At 34.3% G+C, this 26,982-nt stretch overlaps 1 protein-coding gene across 2 annotated transcripts; it reads left to right on the top strand.

Moving 5' to 3' along the window:
• Window positions 1-1,300: 1,300 nt before the first annotated feature.
• LOC124368687 lies at window positions 1,301-13,384 on the top strand. 2 transcript variants are annotated; one of them, XM_046825974.1, is made up of 2 exons: window positions 1,301-1,447; window positions 10,742-13,384. In XM_046825974.1, the coding sequence occupies exon 2, from the start codon at window positions 10,853-10,855 to the stop codon at window positions 11,888-11,890; it is 1,038 nt and encodes a 345-aa protein (XP_046681930.1). In that variant the 5' UTR covers window positions 1,301-1,447; window positions 10,742-10,852; the 3' UTR covers window positions 11,891-13,384. The 2 variants fall into 2 exon arrangements, with proteins under 2 accessions (XP_046681930.1, XP_046681929.1); XM_046825973.1 differs by lacking the exon at window positions 1,301-1,447 and adding an exon at window positions 1,528-1,803.
• The last annotated feature ends 13,598 nt before the right edge of the window (window positions 13,385-26,982 follow it).

The raw sequence follows: 26,982 nt of genomic DNA, 5'->3' as shown, positions 1-26,982 counted from the left end.
TCAATCCGTGATCGGCCACCTTACAAGGTTGCCACATTGTGCAATCCAAGTGTGTTAAGTAACCCTTCCCCCTCAATCCGTGATCAGTGACCTTACAGGGTTACCACATTGTGCAATCCAAGTGTGTTAGCCCTTTCCCCCTCAATTCTCGGTACGAATTCTGGTCCCACCCAATTATTAAAAAACGTATATCTTGGAAAGTTTCCATTGCAAACCGGGGATGAAATCGGAAAGTAGAATGATATTGAAGAAAACTGTTGCTTAGTTCAAAATATTAAGATATCATCTAATATTTTTGATCTCTTTTCTCACTCTGTAAATGTTCAAAGTACAGGAATTGTGTATGTGCGAGAAAATTTAAGGTACGTAAGCAAAATACGGACCCGCCTATTTTGTTACAAATTGGTTTGAGTAAGGTTATGTTATGTCATGTTAAATTACTATCGCAACATAACCTAACCTAACCTAGGTCAGGAGACTAGGTAGTGGACATGCAGAGCGGGCGCGTGAGCCACAGTCCGTCGCCTGCGCGCCTGTAACTGACTGACACGTACTGCGCAGCGACAGTACAGTCAATCCATTGCCGTCGCTACCCTGATTTGGGAGCTGCCGTCTACAGAAGAAGTTGTGGGTTTTTCCGATGTCGAGTTCTGCTGCCCGTAATGAAATTATGCGAAGGAGGACATGCTATGAAGTTGTATTTCGTGGTGTGGCCGACTGGCTGACAGTTGGGATCGTCTATTCACACAACAGTGAACTAGAACAATTACATGAGAGAGGTATGTGTTGAATCTGTTATAAAAAAATAATGTTGGGCAAATTGGTCGTATCAATAAAATAGTTGAGATAGACGAGAGCTTGTTTACCAGACGTAAGAACATGTTGGTCGTGTTCTGCCTGAACAATGGGTGTTTGGCGGACTGCGTAGGGAAACTGATGCCAGATTTTTTATTAAGGTACCGAACCGTTGAGCAGCTACACTTATGGCTGATGTTCTGGAGCATATCGAACCAGGTGTTACGATTATGTGTGACTGCTGGAAAGGATACAAAACCAGTGAAATGGAAAGTGCTGGATTTGAATATTTTTCGGTCAACCACAGCTACAACTTCGTAGATCCCGAAACTGGGGCCAAAACGCAGTGTGTACAAAGAGTGTGAGGTAGTGCGAAGTGGCGCAATAAGGTCCAAAGGTGAACCGCTCGGCATCATCTGGATACCTACTTGGCGGAATACATGTGGCGGTCGGCAGTAGCGGAGACCGGAGGCGGTAGGTTTGATGCGTTGCTAGTGGACATCGTGGCCTTCTGGGATGACGACAATACATGTGGCGGTCGGCAGTAGCGGAGACCGGAGGCGGTAGGTTTGATGCGTTGCTAGTGGACATCGTGGCCTTCTGGGATGACGACAATACATGTAGCGCTCGGCAGTAGCGGAGACCGGAGGCGGTAGGTTTGATGCGTTGCTAGCATACATCGTGGCCTTCTGGGAGAACGCCAATACACAGTAACCATTTTTTCTCTCTGTTCACTGTTGTAAATATATTCATATTCATGCTACACACGTTTTTTCCCTCCTAACTGTGCCCAATTTGTAAAAAAATTAGGTGCTGTCCGTATAGTGCGTAAGTACCAAATTAATACAAACAAATACGAGACGAACATTCAAACAAGACTTGACATTGTATACACAGAACGTCAATCACAACAAACGTGTCAGAACCTGTTGGCGGTCAGGACCGCTGTGGCTGTAGTGACATAACCTCGCTTGGTCGGTTGTTCAATCCCTCGCCATGGATTTCAAGGTAAATGTTAGATTGTGGCAGAGTTGTTCTAAACCGAGGTTCTAACACTTAAGGAGGCTCTGAAATATGATGTTAAGGAGTTACCTGCTTAGCAATACAATAAACTTATTTTATTTGCAATGAAAACTAACCGATGGGCTAGGGTCTTGGGTTTCTTATTCCAATCCATTTAAATTAGCAAGCCAACTATTGGTTCAAACCAACAAATATTTTCCAAAACTTCGAATTTAGTTTAAATAGGTAGCTTAATTTAAGCCATGATTTAATCACAGCTTAAAATTAAATATCGGTTTTCATGCAACAATCTTGTTGTCTCCCCTTAATTTTAGGAGTATTATGTTTTACGTTTCTATCGAACAACATAAATGTAAAGGGAATTGCAAACATATTCATATAATAACTTAATCTGACTAAAAAAGTCATATTTCCACACTTCTCTTAAATGTAATTTTCTTGTGAAAACCTCCTACAAAACCCGTTATTTGGACAAAATCCTGAGGTATGGACATTTATAAAAGAACATTTACTTATATCACTGTGATTTTGATAACATTCAGAGAAATGTAATGGTATACTGAACTCCAGTAAAAAAATTCATACTCTCACATTTTTCTTACACGCGTTTTTTTTTTTAAACTCCTGCAGACTAAATAAATCACCACTTACTGAATACAGTACATGGATATGCAGTCCCAATACAGATTTATAAATGATTAATTTTTATTATTTTTTTTATTCTTTACTTAACCCTTTACACGCCATGATTATACTGAATTGTGCAAAACTAGCCCAAACGGCAAGGGTGCAATGTATCTGTTTACTTTATTTATAGGTTTTGCATTTTCAGTCACTCAAATGCTTTTAAAACAACTCAGTAGCAACACTGCTACACGGAAAACACACTTTCGTAGTACAGGAGTTGCAGGAAATAATTTTCAACATAATTACTTTTACATTACATTTACTATTTACATTTAGTAGGTATTATTGACAGTATATAAGTTCATATAATAAACCGAATATCACGATTCAAAATAAAACCTTAACATTTCGTGTGCAACCTGATACCAAATTAAATTGAACTGAAATGGGCTCATAAATTTTAAGTTTTAAAATGATAAAGTAAGTTATAAATTAGAATTTTAATGTGTAATATATTGTTATTGTTGGAAAGCACTTTAATGTATATTTTTTATCGTATTTCATAAAAAGCTACTTGATCTATGGAGAATTATTGCATAGATAGACAGAAGGACCTAGATGAACCTAGGTCCAGTTTTAAGTCTCTAGGGCCTTATTATCAAGTGTAATTGTACAGATTGGTAGGTGGACAGACCGACAGATTGAACTTTGACCTTTTAATTTCAAAATCAACGGGGATTTTTCTTCAACCTAGAGGAACTTAAATACCAATTTTCAAGTCTCTAGGACGTTTCTAGTACAAGAGTTAATGTACCTATATGTTAGTTTTAAACTCTATATACAAGGTGTTTGAAAAGTTTGGGTACGGCTTAATATTTTACAAACCATAGCAGATAACATCTATAAACTTTGCACAGTGTCATATGGCTATGTAAACAATCTTTCCTTGCTATTACCATGACATGCACACCATGGGGGGACGGCCCACAGAGGAAAACATGGAAATCTTAAATGAAAGCATGGGTCGAGTGATACCTCATTTGAAAGAGCTCACTTATTAGAGTTGAATGCCGCAAACCGCACCTCAAAAGGTTTATCCAATCAGAAATGGCGGGTTGTTTTATGTACACATTGTGAAGTACATTATACGCTGCCATTTCTGACTGGATCGTCGTATTCTGATGCGGTTGGCGGCGTTTCACTCTACTAACCTATGGTTTCACTGATTAGTATTTATACAAAATAACAAACAAATTTAATTCAAAAATTAAGTGGTAAGTTAACTATTTCACCAACAAAGAACAATGGTAGAACTGAATTCATTCATAAACATAAAGACAACGAATTCATTTTAGTTTTATTTATTGTGTTATAAATTTATGACATAATTTGCTAATTAAAAAAAGTCAGTGAAAATACATCCAGTCAGAAATGGCAGTGCATAATGTACTTCACAATGTGTACCTAAAACAACCCGCCATTTCTGATTGGATAAACCTTTTGAGGTGCGGTTTGCGGCATTCAACTCTAATAAGTGAGCTCTTTCAAATGAGGTATCACTCGACCCATGCTTTCATTTAAGATTTCCATGTTTTCCTCTGTGGGCCGTCCCCCCATGGTGTGCATGTCATGGTAATAGCAAGGAAAATAGTTTACATAGCCATATGACACTGTGCAAAGTTTATAGATGTTATCTGCTATGGTTTGTAAAATATTAAGCCGTACCCAGACTTTTCAAACACCTTTGTATATAATCTAGCTTGTATCTATTGTAACTAAGTAGCTTTACAAAACTCCATTAATTTAATGATTTATACTACTGTTTTATTTAGTATACTGTATATTTTAATAATAATAAATGTATATGATATTTTATTTTTAAATACCTATATTTTAAACTGCATATTGATAAATGGTCAAATTGATATACATAACTCAACTATTCTTAATAGGTCTTATTCTACTATAATAATTACTGACTTTTGTTTTTTTATATTTTTAATGTTAAAATCAATAATTATGTTTTTTGTCGATTAGAAAAATAAGTTAACTTTGCCTATTCGATCTAGGTTGTCAATGGCAATAAAATTCTTGAATCTTGATATAATGAAGGACAAGGACAACTTCAGACTTATAGGATTTGTCTGATTAACTGTTATTTTATAGGCATTCTGAGAATACAGTTTCAAATATCAACGTGTTAATTTGCCCAAGGGTAATCTACGAATGTCCCACATTTTGACTGAATTTATGTTTTTATTTGTAGCCGTAATGAATCGTAGTCAAATCCTTATATTTAGTCATAAAAAGTAAACTAAGGATTGTCAACCCACCTAAACATCAAGCAACAAATATTAAATAGAAATTCTTGAAATCCTGGCCAAATAACAGTATACAGACATATACTGTTACATGTATATGGAATTCGTCGGTTTTAAATAAATGTAATGTAAATACGGTATAATTATATTACAATCATATTAATGAGTCATGCCTGCTGTTTTATTAATAGTTTAATTCTGTTGACTTTTAATAAGGCGTTTGTTTTATTTAAGGACTGAAAATGTTTGTCCAGTAGATTACGTTCAATAGATAAAATAACCTAAGCTTCAAAATTGTGTGCACTATTATTAAAGCCTAGCAACATTTAAGCAATTGAAATGCCAAAACTATTTAAGGCAGCTGCAAGAAGCCTCTAATTAATAAGGCATGGTGGGGGATATCTGGAGATTCCTTGTGTACTGACCCTGGCACAGTGCCAATTAATTGTTTTGTATCATAGTTTCAAAATGTGTTTATATCTACTCTAAATTTATTGATACATTTAAATCATAAATTTTAAATCAAAATAAATTTTTTTCATTTTTTTTATCCTATTACCTAAGGTTAGTTTTATAAATTTAACGATGACTTATATAAACTATTTAAATTGTCAATGAATAATAATATTGCAGTTATGTTGTGAATTTCTCATAACATATGTTCTATTGCACAATGTATTGTTACAATTGACTTCTTTATAAGAAAATAAATTCAGCTGCCAATCAATGGTTCAAGTTCCAAAAATATTTATGTTTTTATTAAGAAAAATTGTGTTCCTCATTGTTAAATACATTGAATAATTTGCATTTATTATTAACTCTTACCCATGGTTTTATACTAAATTTCCAACTTCACAATCGCTAACTTTTTTGTTCTTACCGACATGAAAACAGGAAGTGATTGTTTGTAAATATTTAATTGTACACGGAGAAATAGACATACTAAATTGTAATCTAACTTCTATTATTGTAGTCCTGCCAGTTAGTTGTTGGTTAACTTTGAAATTTGGGTATCAATTCTTTGTGATCTGAGAGTAGATATTCTTTTAAACCTTCAGAGATAAGTGATGATCGTCCGAAGATATTCCTATTCCCTCATGATTCACTTTGGAATAATAGAAATTTGAATTTAAATTGTAGTGTGGTGGAGAGGATACAAGTTCTATAAATACCAAATATACTGTTCAAAATTCAGTAATATTTGTTTGAATATGATGAGGTGGTAAACATTGCTGTTTTAAAAGGACCAAATACACTGATACCAATTTAAAGGTGAGAAAATTCACTCAAGCATCTTCGGCGTAATTGATAAATTTTGGATGCATCTATCCTAAGAATTTTAGTTATCTGACAGATTGCCAATGGACACTTACATTATCCAAATGATAATGCAAAACATATCTGATACAGAACCATATGTTTTACCTCTGTTCATTCCCAAATTATTTTAGTAAGTTTTAATATTAGAGGCTTTTTAAAAATAGAATTATTTAACCATAACATAACATATTATATCACCACTAGAGGTTTTCCTATATTGACTGTTCATATTTGTTTGGTAAATTATTTTTGGTCGAAAATAGTGTAAAAAATCACCTATTTAACTTAAATTTAAAATAATAAAGATAATAAGGAACGTGATAATTGAATAAAATAAGTTGTCAAATAGGGAATTAAACTTTCTAAAAAAATAAAACAGATAATAGACAAAAAATTGCTTATGGTTAAAAAAAGAACTGCTTTCAAATACGTAAAACATAAAAAAAATGTTTCCTCTACATAAAACCAAATTTGTGAAACATTTGCTTAGAAGTAGTGTTAGCCTAGATTAGTAGTTTGTTTCAATAAGCTATGAATCATGCATTTGACATTATAAATGTGTTATAACATAAATACAAAATAATTTTTTAAACAAATGGATTTTGGTAATATTTAATGGAAACCATCCAGAGAGGTCAGTTTCGGACATGAAGAGACCAACTGGTAGATATGAACTTGTCTTGTTTAGAAGCACTTTGATCAAAGTTGAACAAATTTTCTTTAGTCTCAGTTTTGTGGAAAGTAGCAACTGGAATAAAAGCAGTTTCCTATGTTCCAGTTGTTCTCTGGTGATATATGTTTTGAGAAAAAAAAAAAAAAAAAAAAAAACAAGAATGATGTAGGTAAAAATAGTATTTTAATATAGCATACATGAAAATAGTATTTTAATTGTATAACATACATGGTAAGTGAAAGCGTAGGGCATTAGAATGCTATATATTATTAAAATTTAATTGTAATTTACAACATTATAAAATTTATCAGAAAAAGTTAAATATACTCTCATGACAAATTTATATGATGTATTAAAATTAGACTTTGGTATATTCCATATTATGCGTAAATGCACCCGTTCAGAATTTAAATTCTCTAAAGATTTGGTTTTATTCAAATATAAGCATGATATTCGAGCAAATGGTTCCTATTCAAGGGTGAATTCAGTACTAATTTTTGGGAGAGGGGTTTCCTTTTGGTTTACGATTATCTGTACGGTAACAAGTAATTTTGTATTTTTATACAAAAAAAAAAAAAAAAAAAAAAAAACACATTTAGAAAGAAATTTACTTGCACTCAAAGTGTGGTTCATTAAATTAAGTTAATTTTTTATAGTTATAATATGAGAATAAGGTATATTTTTCACAAAACCGCCTTTTTTAAAAATCTTGTTGGGTGCCATAGCCCCTCTCTTGGATACGCCACTGATTTAATCAGGAGTTTTACGCAGCTTGTAGTTAGATTTGCTACAACAGAATAAATGCTCTAATATCACTTTATCTAATCTATTATCTTAGCAGTTTTGTTTGCAAAAGTTGAACATAAAGGCAATCATAACTTGGAAGTAAAAAATATGAAATTTATAAAATATGCATGACAACTGATTGTGACAGGAACTTTCATAATTCAACATACAATTACATAAAAAATACAGTCTATTTTATAGCTGAATTCCTCTTAAAAATTTTGATTAATTTTTTTGTCCAACAAAATTTTTGCACTAAAAACCCCCCAAGAAATCATAATGTTTTGCATCATATGCGGCACCCACACTATTACTAAGTAAAGGTGATTTATTCAAACTACAACAGAGGGATTTGTGGTAAATTGGTGCATTCTCAAAAAAATGTTTAGAGTAAAAAAATATAATTTTCATCTCTAAAACATAGATTTTAATGTTGTAAGGGGTTTCTCACCCTGTAGAAAATAAAATTCACCAAGCAAATCCATTGCTAAAATTCACATATTATTTTGGTTCCAATTATGAAATGATCATCTTGTACTTACCTGTCTATAACACCATATACACGATGGTACATACAATTAATAATATTATAACAAAGAATATAATCAGTTACTTTTTACACAAGAAAGTACTTTTACACCATGATAAATATTTATGACACTGCTCTCCTACCACTCTTTATAATCACAATACTCATCCTTATTGTTTAAAGTATTAATAAACATGAAATAAAACATCAATCTAGGGCATTGAAAATAAATGATTCAAAACTCAACTGAGATTTTAAACTGTGACAAATAGTATTCTGTTGTAAAAATGTAGGTTATGGAGAAGAAAAAGTAGTTGGATATTTTTTGTTAATTAAATCACAGCACCACTGCCGTGTAGCTGTCTACTTTTCCTACTTGAGCAAATCAGCACAGATAAAGTTAATTGATCTTATATTTCTAAAAATTTAGAAGATTTAATTACAGTATTTTCAAACTATGTAGATATTTGTACACCATACCCGATCAGTGAAAGGGTAGATCCATACCATACAGTTCAAGTTGTTGTAGTTCCTATAGAACTTGAGTGCTTGGACTGTTGAAGAACTGATTCTACTAAAATTGGCCTTGGTATTATCGGTGATAAAATCCTGATGAGGGAGTGAGAATACTGGCGGTCAGGAGGCTCTTCAGCGGGTGTAGACTCTCTAGGAGATGTGTTCGATGGCAAGGGAGGATGTGGTTGCTGCACGAGCACCACTGTTCAATCCCTTTTTTCTTTTTTTTTGTTCTCTTAGGACAAGAAGGTTATTAATTGCACTAAGTACTGTAGGAACCTTAGTGCTGCTTCCGGAGTGACAGGATATTCAGGATGGGTAAGGTTAGGGAGTAGGGGCCACTTCCTATCGAGAACCATGAGGAAGAATTAGGGAACTAATCTCAAAGTCATGTCCTCGTGGAAGAAGGGGAGGTCAGCTCTGAACCACCCTCTCCAGTCAAAGCAGGCAGGGGGTGGAACACTCTTGTTGAGGCTAGCAAGAACCTCTGATACTTAGGGAACGAATCCCACCAACTCCAACAGTCATCTCCCGCAGTAGACTAGACCTATCGAACTATCCTTGCACCCCAGCATTTCGACATTTGCGATCAGTGATGTGCCATTCCTGGATATCCATAAGGTTGCCCAGATTTAAGTGACACATCGGTTTTTGCTGTGCTCAGTGGTAGGTTCAACTGGGAGGTATAAACCAGCCAGAAGTGATTCCTGCTGGGTAGTTCAATCTCTTAATCAGTGTGTTATTGAGATCATTCCTGGGTGTCCTCATGATGGGATTAACACGTTTATCATGGCATGATTCACTGATGACTCATATAACACTTTCAGTTGAGAACCATACCGACTTCACCCACTACTATTTGTGATAAAGTAACATATACTGTATTTGTGATAGATTTTTACCAATTTAATCAGGGATTGAAGTGGACAGATGTATATTTTATAAGTATTACAATAAATAGTATTATTACGTAAGAGTCATGGTGGCTCATGCCGTACATGAACAATATTACTTACACAGTTATTTCTCATAGTCACTGGTGCCCCATATATGTAGCGCATCTTCATGAGTCACTGGTGCCCCATACCACACATATATAGCGCATCTTCATGAGTCACTGGTGCCCCATACCGCACATATATAGCGCATCTTCATGAGTCACTGGTGCCCCATACCACACATATATAGCGCATCTTCATGAGTCACTGGTGCCCCATACCACACATATATAGCGCATTTTTATGAATCGCCGATGACTCATATCACAATATGAGAAAGATTAGCAAATTTAACAATGCAGTGAATGTGTTAAAATGCCCAACATACTACTTAAGCTCTTGCTAATGATGAGAGAAATTCAGGACCTGGTTGCAGCGGTGAAGCGAATTCCTTACATAAAGTAGCAGATGTTTCGTTTCACTTTTGAGGTCTTCCCTCAATACAGCTGTCCCCTAAATGTCCTGCACTCATGTCATTTCTACATGTTAAGGTTCCTTGTGCAAAGTTCTGCTGAATTGTTCTAACTCTAATACTTTGTTCCTAGTACATTGAACAATAACCCGCAGTGTTAATTTTTTGTTTGAGTCTTCATTTCTTATGTATAAAGTCATTTTTCTTTGCTTTTAAGTATATGTTATATGCTTCAGCCTGATCTGTGAGAGTTCTTCCTGGTAGTTGTGTCATTTTGAAAGTCAATGCATTTTTCGGTTGACCTTAGAAATTTTACTTACAGAACTATTCAATAGTTTGCCAGTTTTTATAGGAACAAGATTAAAGTTTGTTGTCGGTGGATGTTTGTGTTTTTTTTAAATTTTTTATTTGGTGGAATGTAAGACTTTATACAATCTGATGAACATCTCCAACAGTCCAGTCCATGAGGCTAAAAAAAAGATCAGCATCTCCTTTATTATAAAAAGTAAGAATAGATCTCCTAAAGGATTTGATTTTACTCAATTCAAACCAGTTAGCACCCTTGTATGAGGGAAAGCTGAATGTGGATCTCTTCTTACCATGGTTAAACATGACTAATTGTTCGGTCTCAAATTTAAAGTCTTGGATACAGTATTGTATAATACACCCATACATTTCAATATCAATAATCATTAATGACTCTCTTCACATAAACTTAATATTATATTACGTGTGTTTCAGACGAGGTGTCCACTTTGCTACAAGTTCTTCTGCTGTGTGGCTCACCGATCTGATCATGAACTCAAGAATCACCCTGTTACGTTTACAAAAGAAACTGGACGTATACAAAATATGTTAGTGAAACGGTTTGAAAAAAAGGCTGAAAGGTATCTACTGACATCTCAGAAATATCAAAAAAATGTTCAAACGATTCACGCACAAGAAAAGACTTCGGCAAATTCAAACTTATCCAAGTTTAATCATAAATCGGCACCCAAAAGATTGTACAGTGAAATGAACAAACGGATATTGTCCACATCTGTTTCTGTTAGGTCTGAAACAAGGCAATTTTTGGTACCTATCAGACGACTGTCGACTTTTTACCATTCTAACGATGAAACAGGAACGAAGAGCTTCAATGAAGCAAAAGGAGATTCACCTTGTGATGGAGAAATCGGTAAGACTAGCACACCTATCAATGATGCGGTTGAGGACACTCCGCAGCATGGAGTGAGGCGCATCTGCACGCCCGGTTCTACTGTTTCAGTCTATCAAACACCCTGCAGTGACTTCAAAACTGATGGACAAAACAACTTAAAACCTAGGGCAAACCGAGCAGTTGTTACTCCTCTGCGGAGCATAATGTCAAAAATTTCTAGATACGAAGGTGATAGCGAAACAGGTCCGAGCCCGATCATAAACAACTCGAGATGTAGACGAGTCACATTTTCCTTCAGTAGTAGTCAGGCTTCTAGCATTAACAGTAGCCCTTTGGAGGTTGTCGAGGAAGTGGAGACTCACGTGGAGATCCAGGAACAGAAATTGTCAACTCCAGTCTGTCTAGTCGAGAGCTACAAAGGTTCTGATGTGTTATCTGAAGATTTTAAAGAAATAAAATCGTTATTTGAGGATTCTTCTTCGGTGAAGGAAGGTGGATTTTTTAATTGTGTGACAAGTATATTTTGTTCTGCCGTGCACACGATACCTTCGATTGGCTCTTGGGGTTTATCTCAAAACAAAAACAGAAACAACTCAAAACGCTGCAGGAGCCCAGAGATTAGAGAAGCCGGTGAAACAGAACTATCAAGCCCAATTCACAAACGCCCGTGCTACCCGTGTGACCTACGTCTGAATCCCATCAAAGCGAGGAAACCCATAGGTAATTCATAATCTATTGCTCTAAATTTGTTTTGTGTAACTTCATTATTCTCTTTGAAATATTTTTTGTGAATTTGTAAAGAAAACTCACACCATTCGTGGTTGAATTCAGAATTATAACATAAACTAGAGACTAGAAATGTTGACTGACGATCAAAAATAGTTGTGATATAGAAGTAATAATACACAATTATTATAGTCATGTAAATTCAAAGTCTGCTGTAACATTTTTAGTTCTATTGTGAAATTAATACTGAATAAGTGTGGGAGACATGTTTTATACCAGAACTGACTTTGTTCTATTGTAAATACTAGAGTTGCTATTACTTAAAGTTCCTGACATTGATTTATGGAACCTGAGCAGTGTAAATTTGGTAAGTTACTTATGAGCAAGGGCTATATGTAAGGATGATGTTTTAACTTGAACATAACTGAGTTGTAAATAGTCTTTTTAAGCGCTGTTTATTTATAAAATCTGAAATTTTATTTGAAGTTAGTGTTAAAATGTATAGCTTTAACTCTTATTAATTTATTACGATATATGTTAATTTTCAATTTTATTCTAACAAATGTTGTATGATGGATACCCTTTGGGTCCCTTCAAATATAATTACTGTTTTATTTGAAATTTAAATATTAAATAATTATAACAATGTTACTCATGTAAATGATTTATAATAACAATAAATGATCATTTTAAATTACGAATATGATATTTTTTCTAAGAATTTGTCTTATGATATTCTATTTTTTTGTCTTATACTCTTAAAATTCTTTGGCCAATCAATTTGGCCTGTAATACTGTATTTTACATGAACAATACCTTTGTAATAGTAAAGGGCAACTGTAAGATGGTGATGTTCATAGTAACACTAATAGGGCAATTATTAAAGAATCTTTGTGATTTAAGGCTAAAAAATCTCTTAAAAATGAATGAAAATAAAACTGAAAGCATACTCTTTTCTCTGAGAAATGTTGGAATGCATACTCTATTTTAAATCAAGTAAAAGGTCTTAGCTATTGGTTAATATAAGTTTGCATGGGGGTAAAAACAGATAATTTTCAAAGCCAATGAGAGTTTGTTTTTTATCACACAAAATTAAAGAGCTTTTGTCAGAAATTATTAAATTAAAATTGCTTATTTTAGTTTTTTATTCCATCTAGTTATAGAAACATTGTTATACAAAATAATTATGATATACAAGACATGCCTATGACTTGGTTCTGCCTAAAATGAAATTAACTAAACACAGTAAATGTTATAAATACTTGTAAATCAAACTTTTAACAAACTTCCTGAAGCATGGAGAGTAAATATTTGTTTAAAAATGTTTAAACAATACATTCCAAATTGTTCTTATCTTAATGTTTTTTCTTTACCCTAACATAAACAATGTCTATATCTCTTGTTGCACTCTGTACTTTTGTACATTATTGTAATGTGTATTGTTTACGATTGACTTTTCCTATTCTGTAAAATGACAATAAAATGATTTTGATTCTGAAGTATGGAATATCCTCCTATCCAACTGAGAACGAGGAATATCCTCCTGCCCAGTAGGGACCTGTTTGTGGAATATTGCATAACCATATTCAGGGTGTACAGTAAAAGTGTTCCAATACTTTGGCATTTTGTTCCACACATAAAAATGAGCAAAAAAGTTCATATGGTATGTCCTAAAAACATTAGCTTTCAAATTATCTGTTTGTATGTGTTTTTTATAAAAAAAATTGTATCTTTTGAACCAGCTAAGGTACAGTTATGAAACTAGAGAATTGTATTGACCTTTGGTAGACCTTTTTGAAAATAAAATATTAAAAGTTTAAAGATGGCGGACGTTAGTTGGTTTTGACTTATTTTGATGGAATAATTTAAACATCCACCATTTTGAAACAGGTAGAAGGATTTTGTTAATATTTTATTGTAAAAAATGTCTTACTAAGGTTAATACAATTCTCAAGTTTCATAACTTAATAACTTTCTCCTCTTAACTGGTTCAAAAGATATAATTTTTTTATAAAAATCACATACAGACAGATAGACGGAAAACTAAACGTTTTAGGACATATGTCATATGAACTTTTTTGCTCATTTTTACGTGTAGAAAAAAATCCCAAAGTATTGGAACACTTTTACTGAACACACTGTATAGAACATTCCACATTCCAACAGAAACTATAGAACGCAGTTGGTTCTTTTGTAAAAAGAATTTGCATTAAGTGTTCTTGCTTCAGGGTATTATGAAAAGAAGAGTCTTTCATAAAGTACATAGCCTAATACTCAGCTACTAGGTAATGAATGCATGGCATATACTAAAAAGAACACAACAAATATTAGGAATAATCTGTTTTAAAACAATACCACTGTTACTTTGTTTAGTTTGTTTTATACAAGCTGTAAAATACTCTTAATAATCCTGGACCATTATCTCTTTTTCATTGGTGGTGTTTCTATCATCATGTGGTGATTCCACAGTTCTAGAGTTCGTTAACATTCTTCTTTGTATTGCTTGAACAACCAAGGGGGTTCTCCTCAGTAGAACCCTTTGATGACACTGGTAATGTTGGGTCAGACTACCCAGCCATTTTCACTTTCGATCCTTCAAAGGAGACATGTATCCAGGAGACTCTGAAGAGAGAGAGATGAGTCATCAGACAGTTTCAACGAATTATGAGTCTGGCAATGTTACATGAACTCACAACGCGTGTAAGAAGGCTTAAAAAACCAAATCATGGTACAAGAAACATCTAGATGCTCTTCGTGAAAGATGTTGTGAAGCAGCTGTTGTGGTTTAGTCAGCAATGTTACATGAACTCACAACGCGTGTAAGAAGGCTTAAAAAACCAAATCATGGTACAAGAAACATCTAGATGCTCTTCGTGAAAGATGTTGTGAAGCAGCTGTTGTGGTTTAGTCAGCAATGTTACATGAACTCACAACGCGTGTAAGAAGGTTTAAAAAACCAAATCATGGTACAAGAAACATCTAGATGCTCTTCGTGAAAGATGTTGTGAAGCAGCTGTTGTGGTTTAGTCAGCAATGTTACATGAACTCACAATGTGTGTAAGAAGGCTTAAAAAACCAAATCATGGTACAAGAAACATCTAGATGCTCTTCGTGAAAGATGTTGTGAAGCAGCTGTTGTGGTTTAGTCAGCAATGTTACATGAACTCACAACGTGTGTAAGAAGGCTTAAAAAAACCAAATCATGGTACAAGAAACATCTAGATGCTCTTTGTGAAAGGTATTGTGAAGCAGCTGTTGTGGTTTAGTCAGCAATGTTACATGAACTCACAACGTGTGTAAGAAGGCTTAAAAAAACCAAATCATGGTACAAGAAACATCTAGATGCTCTTCGTGAAAGATGTTGTGAAGCAGCTGTTGTGGTTTAGTCAGCAATGTTACATGAACTCACAAAGTGTGTAAGAAGGCTTAAAAAAACCAAATCATGGTACAAGAAACATCTAGATGCTCTTCGTGAAAGATGTTGTGAAGCAGCTGTTGTGGTTTAGTCAGCAATGTTACATGAACTCACAACGTGTGTAAGAAGGCTTAAAAAAACCAAATCATGGTACAAGAAACATCTAGATGCTCTTCGTGAAAGATGTTGTGAAGCAGCTGTTGTGGTTTAGTCAGCAATGTTACATGAACTCACAACGTGTGTAAGAAGGCTTAAAAAGCCACATTATGGTACAAGAAACATCTAGATGCTCTTCGTGAAAGATGTTGTGAAGCAGCTGTTGTGGTTTAGTCAGCAGTGTTACATGAACTCACAACGTGTGTAAGAAGGCTTAAAAAACCAAATTATGGTACAAGAAATATCTAGATGCTCTTCGTGAAAGATGTTGTGAAGCAGCTGTTGTGGTTTAGTCAGCAATGTTACACGAACTCACAACGTGTGTAAGAAGGCTTAAAAAACCAAATCATGGTACAAGAAACATCTAGATGCTCTTCGTGAAAGATGTTGTGAAGCAGCTGTTGTGGTTTAGTCAGCAATGTTACATGAACTCACAACGTGTGTAAGAAGGCTTAAAAAACCAAATCATGGTACAAGAAACATCTAGATGCTCTTCGTGAAAGATGTTGTGAAGCAGCTGTTGTGGTTTAGTCAGCAATGTTACATGAACTCACAACGTGTGTAAGAAGGCTTAAAAAAACCAAATCATGGTACAAGAAACATCTAGATGCTCTTCGTGAAAGATGTTGTGAAGCAGCTGTTGTGGTTTAGTCAGCAATGTTACATGAACTCACAACGTGTGTAAGAAGGCTTAAAAAGCCACATTATGGTACAAGAAACATCTAGATGCTCTTCGTGAAAGATGTTGTGAAGCAGCTGTTGTGGTTTAGTCAGCAATGTTACATGAACTCACAACGTGTGTAAGAAGGCTTAAAAAAACCAAATTATGGTACAAGAAATATCTAGATGCTCTTCGTGAAAGATGTTGTGAAGCAGCTGTTGTGGTTTAGTCAGCAATGTTACACGAACTCACAACGTGTGTAAGAAGGCTTAAAAAACCAAATCATGGTACAAGAAACATCTAGATGCTCTTCGTGAAAGATGTTGTGAAGCAGCTGTTGTGGTTTAGTCAGCAATGTTACATGAAATCACAACGTGTGTAAGAAGGCTTAAAAAACCAAATCATGGTACAAGAAACATCTAGATGCTCTTCGTGAAAGATGTTGTGAAGCAGCTGTTGTGGTTTAGTCAGCAATGTTACACGAACTCACAACGTGTGTAAGAAGGCTTAAAAAACCAAATCATGGTACAAGAAACATCTAGATGCTCTTCGTGAAAGATGTTATGAAGCAGCTGTTGTGGTTTAGTCAGCAATGTTACATGAACTCACAACGTGTGTAAGAAGGCTTAAAAAACCAAATCATGGTACAAGAAACATCTAGATGCTCTTCGTGAAAGATGTTGTGAAGCAGCTGTTGTGGTTTAGTCAGCAATGTTACATGAACTCACAATGTGTGTAAGAAGGCTTAAAAAACCAAATCATGGTACAAGAAACATCTAGATGCTCTTCGTGAAAGATGTTGTGAAGCAGCTGTTGTGATTTAATCAGCAATGTTAAACACCTCTTAGTGTCTCAGTATGGAACAACCCCATTTATCCTAAAGTAAGATTTCCTGCAGCGCTGTTTCTGAAAGCGCATCCCTGAGGCTTCATCTCTCTCATGGTGAAGAAGATTTAACTAGCCCTTGGGTGAGAGTGTGGAGGGGAGAGTTGTGGTAACATAAGAAGTAATACTTTAACCCTGAATGCCAGGTCTCCTCTCCCGAACCACTTCCTCTTAGGTTATTGGTGTGCTCTCTGCTCTCTGTAATTAAGAGATGTTTGTTAACCTTCTTATCAACCAAACGTTTTGCCAGCATGTAATTTCTATATAATTACAAACTAAGATAGTTAAAAAATACTTACTTCACAAATTTTAATTTGTATAGAACTTTTGTATATTTTTATACCGTTGTATTATTGGTATTAAAAAGAAATACAACAAAAATGTTCAGTGAATGTTCCAAATAAACGCTCATTTTATGTTTACAACCCAGGATAAACTTGATGTAAAACCAAAATTTTAGATAACAGCCATAATTTTAGTGTCCAAATTCTACCTTTTTAAAAGATTCTCAAAATGTTTTGGGGTTATAAAAGTCAAGTGTTTTATTTATAGGCCTATTTTTTCATATTATAACCGGGTTTTAACATTGTGAAATCATTCAACAATTCTTCCCCATAATAGTAAGGGAAAGTTTTGCATTTTGCAAGTGTTTGTGGGCACATAAATTTGTAAAGTTCTATAAACGATAGGAGAATGATTGAAAGAAATTTGTTAATGAAAGTAAAATCTATAATACGAGGGGTCTCACAGTAAAATCTATAATCTCGTATGTAGCATGGGGTCAACACAGTATTCAAAAATAAAGTTACGACAATTTAAACAAATCGAAAAGACGTGTTTAGTTATTATTATTTTTTTTAAATTATCTTACTTTAAAAACTTGTGCTACACATTGTAAACTCAACTAACTGAACAAAATAAATAAAATCATACTTATATCAATCAGAACTTGAGAAATGTTTATACTTGTATTGAAAAAGTAAATGTTTGGAAAATAAAGGAAAACCCAAAACACTTTGTTAGTTTAAAAGTGATTTTTTTAAAGATCTATACTTGCTATAGACTAACTGATTTAAATGAAAACCCTTACTCAAATGTTGTAATTGTAAATTGAAAAAATAAAATTTTCAGAAATAATTTGTTAAAAATAAAATAGAAGAAGTCTAACTTAAATGTATAATGGTGTTGTTATGAATTATTTAAATTTCAATAATTCACAAAAATGTGTCATCTATTTATGTAGATATTTTGTATTTGTTTGATTTTTTGAATATTTTAAGTATATTTTGGATTTTTTTGTTGCTCAAATTAATAGAAAAGAACTGTCAAATAGTTTAAAGAAATAAATACGCAAGTAAACGTAATGTTTGTTGCATTGATAGAATTTTCAAGTAGCCTATATTTCCATTAGGTATTCAAGAAGACTTATTCAGACAACTAATTAATGGTTGTTAGAAAACAAAAATTTACTTTATTTTTTTAGTTTCCTTGTTAGTTAATTTTTCAAAATTGGTAACCAAGGGGCCTAATTTCGACTGATGGTTTTTACTAATCGGTTGGCCTGCTAATTGAATGCATGAAGTGTCAATTAATTTCTTTTTTTTAATATGAGGGTGCCGATGTATTATGTTGGCTTCATCCCAAATCATACCATGGTCTTTGGACCAACAGTCGTGTGCATTTTTTTACTTTTCTGTTAGCCCCTTCTTCGTTTTTTCTTTTTCTTGTTTTATCCTAACGCTTAATCGTATTTTTGTCTCGCCTATGTATTTTCTAATAAAACAACGTTTTGTACTACAAACACAGTTTTTGAAATCATGTGTACCATTTTTTGTTTGAGTGTTGTATGTTTTACACGATTTTTTAATGCGGTTCTAATGTACTTTCTACGCACTCCTCTAATTGTATACGATAATTCCGGCACATAGAAATGCAAATTTATCTCTATTTTGAGTCACTGTTTCAGAAATGATTTTTCAGTTTAGTTTACTATTGTTTATTACGGATCTATAGTAGTGTCCAAAAGTTTTTCTGTTCACACTGTGTTGAAACATCGGTTACACAATAACATTCTTTCAGTCAGATCAGATGTGCTGATGTACTGAAACTGCCAATATTTTCACAGCAAGGCCGAAATATTTAAAAAATGTAAGTCTACTTACATAATTTTGTTAAATTACTAATAATTCATTTGTTAATGGGGACCATGCAGAGACGTTTGAAAACTAATTTTATTTTAAATTATCGGTAATTTGGAAATTACATGATGAATAATAACAAATTCGTCAACTATTACTGGTCTGGTATATATTTACTTTGTTATTTATCGTTCTCAGTTAAAACCAGTCATCTGTTTTTTTTAAACCTGTATTTACACACCCTTATCAGACAGTGTACATGTTACAGATTAGTTAACATAAGTAGTAGTTATGTACACATCCTGTAGGGCTAGCTAGGACAAACTAGGGCCTAAAAACTCCTAAGTCCGACACTAACTACAGCACGATTTAGTTACATGTATTTTAGCCGCAGTTAGTTTTTTATGTGTTATATTGATGCGTAGAAAAATGTTTCAGCAGTGGAAAATGTTTATTTCGATTTTCTTCAAGCAGAAAAGATAAATGAAATCCGCTCTGTTGTGAAGTGAGAGCTAGTACTGCACAACACTTTGTAGAGTTTGGACTTTTGCAGCGAACATTAGGCAACTTTCGTTCTCGTCAAGGTCAATCTTAATCAGCTGTTTGTGTTTAATATAAACAGTATTATGTAACGACGTCTGTAATCTGCAATGATGCTCTTCACTCGATTGCTGACAGGCTACATACAAATGTTTACCTTCCAATGTTAACTCAAACGATCTGACATTATAAAGCAAACTTGTGAGTGGAAGCATAAAGTGGGGACTGAAAAATAAGCGGTCTACTTCACACTCAGGGTTGAGGAGCCTCCACCCAAATAATAATAAAAAATTCACTCAGATGAAATAACAAATTTGTATGCAAAATTCACATCTTTACTAACAAAATCACTATCAAATAAAATTGTAAAATGTTTACCCGCTTCAGGTGCATTTACGAGATCATTCAGTTCATGTTTTTCATCACTACAAGAACACACCTTCACTTTTTATATTAACTGACTTTTTATTTAGCCAAAACCAGAGAACCAATTCTCGAAATTTTGTCTAAACATCCTGTATACTTAATGCATTGTGTCTAACAAAATCGAGGTCGACCCCCATGAAATACTTTGTAAAGGTTTTGGGCCCCCAAACCCAGCTTAAGTTCCAATTATTTGAGTATTTCCTGCGTTATACTCAAATTGCAGTACTAATTTAAATTTAGAAATATCGAACTCAAGAGGTGAAGAATTAAATTAAAATCGAAGTGTTTCCTAGGGTCTGTCATTAAGTTGCAAACTTCTCTCAGAAACTTGAGTGCAGTTCGGATATGCTGTCACAGGACACACTGAAACAACTCACTAACTTTTAGACCATTATCACTAATCGCGGAAGGGAAAGTTAGCGTCAATGTACCATTGGCGAAGTGAACATCGCGTCACAACAGATTGTTTGACGCTATATAAGTACCAAAGAAATTGCCGAAAACAGTGTAGACAAAACTCTTATCACATGACACAACTTCACATGAGTTCTCTCGCTAAACTCGATCTTGGCGAAGATGATAGGCGGTCTGAGAGCACAATTAGTGAGCATGTGATCACGCACAGTCTCGTGATCAGAGGGCGCAGGCCAAGGAGCAAGCAACGGAGAGGCGTGTTTGCTTTGTGCCAGTGAATGTGAGAGTCAATGTTAATGTGTTGCTCTGACTTCAGGATTCCGGTCCACTGGATTTTAAAGTGGAAAATAATCGATTTTTTGGAAACAACTTAATCAAATATGATTAACATTTCCACACGACTTCATGTTGTCTAATGAATGCTCACTATGAGGAAGTGTTGATCTGACTTCAGGATTCCTGTCCACTGGATTTTAAAGTGGAAAATAATCGATTTTTTGGAAACAACTTAATCAAATATGATTAACATTTCCACACGACTTCATGTTGTCTAATGAATGCTCACTATGAGGAAGTGTTGATCTGACTTCAGGATTCCTGTCCACTGGATTTTAAAGTGGAAAATAATCGATTTTTTGGTAACAACTTAATCAAATACGATTACAATTTCCACACGATTTCAAGTTGTCTTATCAATGTTCATGTTAAATCATGTTTTATACTAATGTGATTTGGCCATTTTTATTCAAGTACAACTATACTTTTATGTCATGCACGAAAACTGTTTTATATTTGAGTAGGGCGTTTACATTAAATTTATACAATGATAATATATATTTGTTTATGGATAAGTTATATTGTGACTATCTTCAATGTGTTACAATATGGCGTATTGATATAAGGTTTATAAAACATAAAATTAATTTTATACAATTTATCTGTTGAAAAATGTAAACTTTAAGGGAAGAAACTATGTTGAACCCTTCACACCTTTTCCTTGTTCAGGTTTACCGTCCTTTGGACAAAATAATGATATCCTGTTAGAATGGTACGTACAGAAAAGTCTATGCTCTTGGAAGTTAAGTAACGCTTTTGTCAGAGAGAGCCGAATTAGATTATAAGATTGGAGATATAATCAATGTCGTTTAACGAGGATAGTCCAATTAGTGCAACACATTAGGACAGATGGATTGTTTGATCAACAATAACAAATGAACGTGTTTCTATACAATTAGCATAGGACACTTTTCAAAATAACTCAACTCTAACCTTATCAAAATCCATCCCATGGGCGCTCTATTATGAGTGTTACATTGATGAGCAAAACTTCAATATTGGTAGAGGAAATAATAATTTCGACTTCCAAATTGTGATAAAGTTCATTTCTTGAGTAAAAGCCAATTATATTTGAGTAGTTATACGAAAGTTTGACTTGATGACTAATTACGAGCAGAAATTTCAATTCGCTATACTGTATTGAAAATAAAACTCGTTTCTTAGATATAAACATGTTTCAACAAACCTCAACAGATTTTTATTCCGGATAACTTTAACGTAATTTTATGGTCCTTTGCTTTTTACGGTTTAGGTCACATTCTCAGTAACGGGGATTAGTATGGGAGTTCACATGTTATCGTGTAAAAGTAGTTTGAGCATATCGTCAAATCATTGAGCATAACTATGTCATTTAAAAAACAATATGAATTTGAAAATCGCACCATTTTAGTTAAGGTGCTTGTAATGATATTTAGGTATAATACAGGGTGTTAACGAACCAATATAAAAACAACATACAAAGGCGGGCGGTAAACTAACCATTTCTGACCCTGTTTATATTACATTAATTTTTTGTTCGTCTTGAGACGAAGAACAAATTTTAAAATTGTTGCTGGAAAGTACTTTAAAACACTGTATAATGCGGTATTCTATACATTTATTGATAACAATTTTAGGATCAAAATTTTAGTTTTTGGAATACACTCTAAGATAAGAAGGGTCACCGAAGTTACACTGCTACTTATAGTAATTAATACAGGGGTTTACATTTTAGTATTTTGATAACCAGTCTGATGGGCTATAAAAACTATGGTTTTTCGTACATGTTTTCAGATAAAAGATCATGATATATTGGCGTAGGCCCTATCCTCAGCATATGATGTGTTAAGTATATATAGCACAATTAATTTATTTTATAATTCATTTTTTAAATCTACAGTGTTTACAGGACGAAAAAAGTGGGACAAAAATATCTACACTGTATCTACTTAAACCCTTTTACAGTTGGTAAAAGTGAATGTTTTTTCATTTTTATCACTGTGTAAGATATGCACCTGCACCATGCAAACCATTTGGGTTGAATAATCTGATATAACTGATTTTATCAGTAGACAGATAACAAAGTTGCCATACTTGTTATCATCATTCTTACTTAAAAACCCCTTGAACTCTTATGCAGGCTATTGCAAACTTCACTTTTACTAATGCAGTTTTCCTACTTTTTTGTCCCACAGTGTAAATGGGTACTGCTAAATGCTATTATTAATTATTAATATTAATGATATAATAAAGAAGAAACGTATTTATTTGTTGTAAAAAACTAAAAAAATCCAGAATAAACTAGTTTTTACTAAATAAAAAGAAATTAATATATAAGTAGTGGATCTAAGGCGGCGGTCACCTCAGGGGGTCTCTTCTGGCAAGTTTAAACCTTCCAGTTGAATCTACTACACTGAGTACAGCAAAACATGTGTCATTTAAATCTGGGCAACCTTAAGGATGTCCTGGAGTGACATATCACTAACCGCAAGTGTTGAGATATAGGGATGCAAGGGTAGATCGATAGGTGTAGGCTACTGCGGCACATCACTAACCGCAAATGTCGAGATTCTGGGGTGCAAGGGCAGATTTATTGGTCTAGTCTACTGCAGGTGGTAATTGTTGGGGGGTTGTTGGAGCTCCCTGAATGTTAAGGTCTATTGCTAGCCCAGAAATAAGGGCGTGCAGCCCCCTGCCTGCTTTGACTGGAGAGGCTGGTACAGAGCTGGCCTCCCCTTCTTCCGAGGGAACATGACTGATATTAATGCCAAAATCCTTCCTCGTGGATCTCGACAGGAGGCAGCCCCTACCCCCAAACTTACCCATCCATGATACCCTGTCACTCCAGAAACAGTGCAAAGGTCCTTTGAGGATTAAGTTTATTTATCAGCTTGTTACCCTAATAGCATGAACCTTGACTGGTCATCATGTTCATTTAATGTCCTCGAAATTCGATGAATAATTCCGGGGGAAGAGGCTTAAGATAAATTATGTTACCTTAACCCATTAACTGCCAGTTACAAAAAAGTTTATGTGGCAAAACTTGTTTATTCTATCTTAAAACTATCATACTTAAAGTATTTACAATATAAATAACTTTTAAATTGTTATATTGAAAAAAAAGTCCCAATTGGAGATAATTGCATCTAGGGCGTGTAAGTACACATTTATGTGGTATTATTTACATGAAGATTATAAAAAAAACAGGACAAACTACTTGTTTTACTTGTGCCAAGCTTGAAAACAGTCCACACGTAATTCAGCATTACATTTTAATACTGGCTCCTTCTCCCTTCAATTGGTAGTTCTTTCTATTAAGTGTCCAACTGGATTCTTTATTATAGGCTCTGGTGTCCTCTTCGATGCAGCTTTAGATAGGGAGGACCTTCCAGATTTTTGGGGTCTTTTTGGGCAAGATAAACTCTGGCTACTTGTCGTCTAAAATCCAAAAGAGTGATTTTGGAATTTGCAATGTTGTAAAGCACATGCGCATTGTCAAGTGCCGTATCAATCATGTTTGTGAACCATGGGAAATCCCACTTCTTTTCAAGTATCTGTATTCCGTACTTGTTCATCAACCGATTCATTTTGTCTTCACACTTATTCCTATATTGCAGTTAGAAATAAAAAATAGTTGGTTAACTCTTAGTTGATTTTTTTCTTGACTAGAGCAACGGTTCACTTTCTGTAAAGGTGCGATCCCTTTGTGGTTTGCCACGACTTTAACAATGTTGTCGTCTTTACAGGTAAATTTTAAGGTTTCGTTTTCTTCATCGAACTAGTGTTCCATGGTCTTCTTTCTCATGATTTTGTCATCTTTCAAAGTACTTGCACACATTCGTCTGAATTTTTTCAGTACCTGTTGTGCACATTTTGAGCTCAATTAATGTTTTCATCAGTTTATAATTAGTTAAGAAGTGACCGAAGAACAGTGTATGATCCTCAGGATACTGTAAAACAGCAACCTTTTTCACGACAACAGAGTAGCCAAGTGAGAAAATGCCATCGTTGTTGAATGCTTCTTTGCCTTTATAGAGTTAAGTGTAAAAACCATATCCAGTTTCAGAGAGGCATAGTGCCCATTGTTTGAACCCAAACCTAACAGGTTTGCCTCTAATGAATTGTTTTAAAAAGTAGTAACCATAATACAGAACCATTTGTTCGTTTATACTCTGCTTTTCTGAGTAAACTCCGTACTTTAGTTGTTAAGCATTTCATAGAGTGGAGAGGTTTTAAAAACTTTTAGGTGAACTTTTCGTTACAATGTTAATATTGTTGTTCCAGTTTGCAACGCTGAGATTGAACGGAGTTGGAAATATCATCCTCAATCCAGTTGTTCTTGAGGTAATGAATTATAGACAGCAAAAAGCAAGAATCCAACAACCCTTCTGAGAGTGAAATTCTTAGAGTGAAACTATGGCGGCTGTTTTGTGATGCAACAATTATGCTTTGTTCAACAATGTGGTGATTATACTCTCATCGAAAAGAGTTTCAAATACTTCAGTTGGCGATTTATCCTTTAGTTGCAGTTTTATAACCTCTCTTTGATCAACTTCAAAATACTTCAATGGTAAACCAAACCCTGGATCACATTTCCTACAAGTCACAGTAGAGTTTTTAGCTTTTTTGAGGTTGGGTTTTAGATTTTATTTAAGTTTTCGTGGATTTACAAGCGTACTCGAAGCACTTGTAGAGGAACCAGGTCATGGTAAAGGACAACGAGTCGGTAATATGTTTTTTATTTTTATACCTTTGGTTGAAGGATTTTTCACAATATTGCCCTATATCACTGTTGGTTTCTTTCAGTTAGGTGTTTCACTTTTAGTTACTACATTAGGAAGCAAAGAGGGTTTAGTTTCACTATTCCCAAAACCATCATGCGTGTGTTGTGATTGCACTAAGGTTGTGTTTTGGTTATTACCATTGGAAAATTAAGGTGAAGTAGGCGTAAAGTCATGATCAGCTATTGTTTCACCTGCATTTTTTTCAAATGTATTGTAGTGAAGTTCCAAGTTCTTCTGCAACGTCAGTGGGAATTGTGTTATCTAAAATGTCGCCATCAATTTCCTACAAGTCTGATAAGTTGTATGCAGTGTGTGGTTGTGCCTGAATAATGTCAACATGACTATCAAGGTTAATGGAATCAATGAAATCGGGATAGTTTACAAACTCTTCTATGTCACTCAGTTTCAGAAACTATCTTTCAGTCATATCTGCAAAGAACGTCACAAAAACGCTACAAAACTTGATCTATCAAGTGTTAATTGTTAAGTGTCCAGGTTAAGCGTTAGAGTGGGCTTCTTAGCCCTAGCTTCGCCTGGTAAAATAAGACATCTTTACTTTAATTTACATTATCCAAATGGGGATCTAAGTTTATACACCTAAAACAACTAACCAAAGACCAATACAAACAAACCGATAGTGATTAGTGATGAGGTCTATACACTCTTTACAAAGAGTGTCACAAGTTTAAACATCCATAAACAAAACATAACTGCATTGCAACCATTGTATAACTAATAATACAAGAAGTTTTCACTTGACCTGTCATTGGTTAAGTAGATATCATGTGGTAAACAATAAAAACCATCAAATAGATTAAAAACACGTCTGCTTGAACACAACACTATGACAATCTGTATTACTTTGGTACCAAAGAAGCAGTTACCAACCTGAATAGCTTAGAACTGAATATCCCCAAATGGGGATCATGGCGGGCAATGGGTTAAGAGCGGTATCCTTTTGATAATGCAAGTTCGGATACGATAATGCAGTTTCACACTCTTTCTCTGTTGTTTATACCACAAATCATTGGAAGATTGTAATCGTTAGGAGCGGATCTGCGTGAATGAGATAACATTCTCAAGTAGTTCTATTGATCATGGCCCATGTGGATGCGATACTGTCTATTTCGTATTTGAAGAGAAAGTGCATGACCACATCGTGAAACATTGACTCCATTTGACATTGACTATCGACATTGCAAGTTTCAAACAGTTCGGGTGCATTTAGGAGAGGGGTTTTAAGAGACAAACGAGGTAAAATATTTCTCCACTGCTGCCTAATCGATAGTCAGATGCTCATACCTATATTGTAATGTTATTATCTTTTATCAGCCGATAACCAGGCAGAGGTCAAGGCCTCGTC

This window comes from Homalodisca vitripennis, chromosome X (assembly GCF_021130785.1).
Source record: "Homalodisca vitripennis isolate AUS2020 chromosome X, UT_GWSS_2.1, whole genome shotgun sequence".
Classification (NCBI taxonomy): Eukaryota; Metazoa; Arthropoda; class Insecta; order Hemiptera; family Cicadellidae; genus Homalodisca; species Homalodisca vitripennis.
Note: the sequence above shows the minus strand (reverse complement) of the source record. Positions and strands in the feature narration are given on the sequence as shown.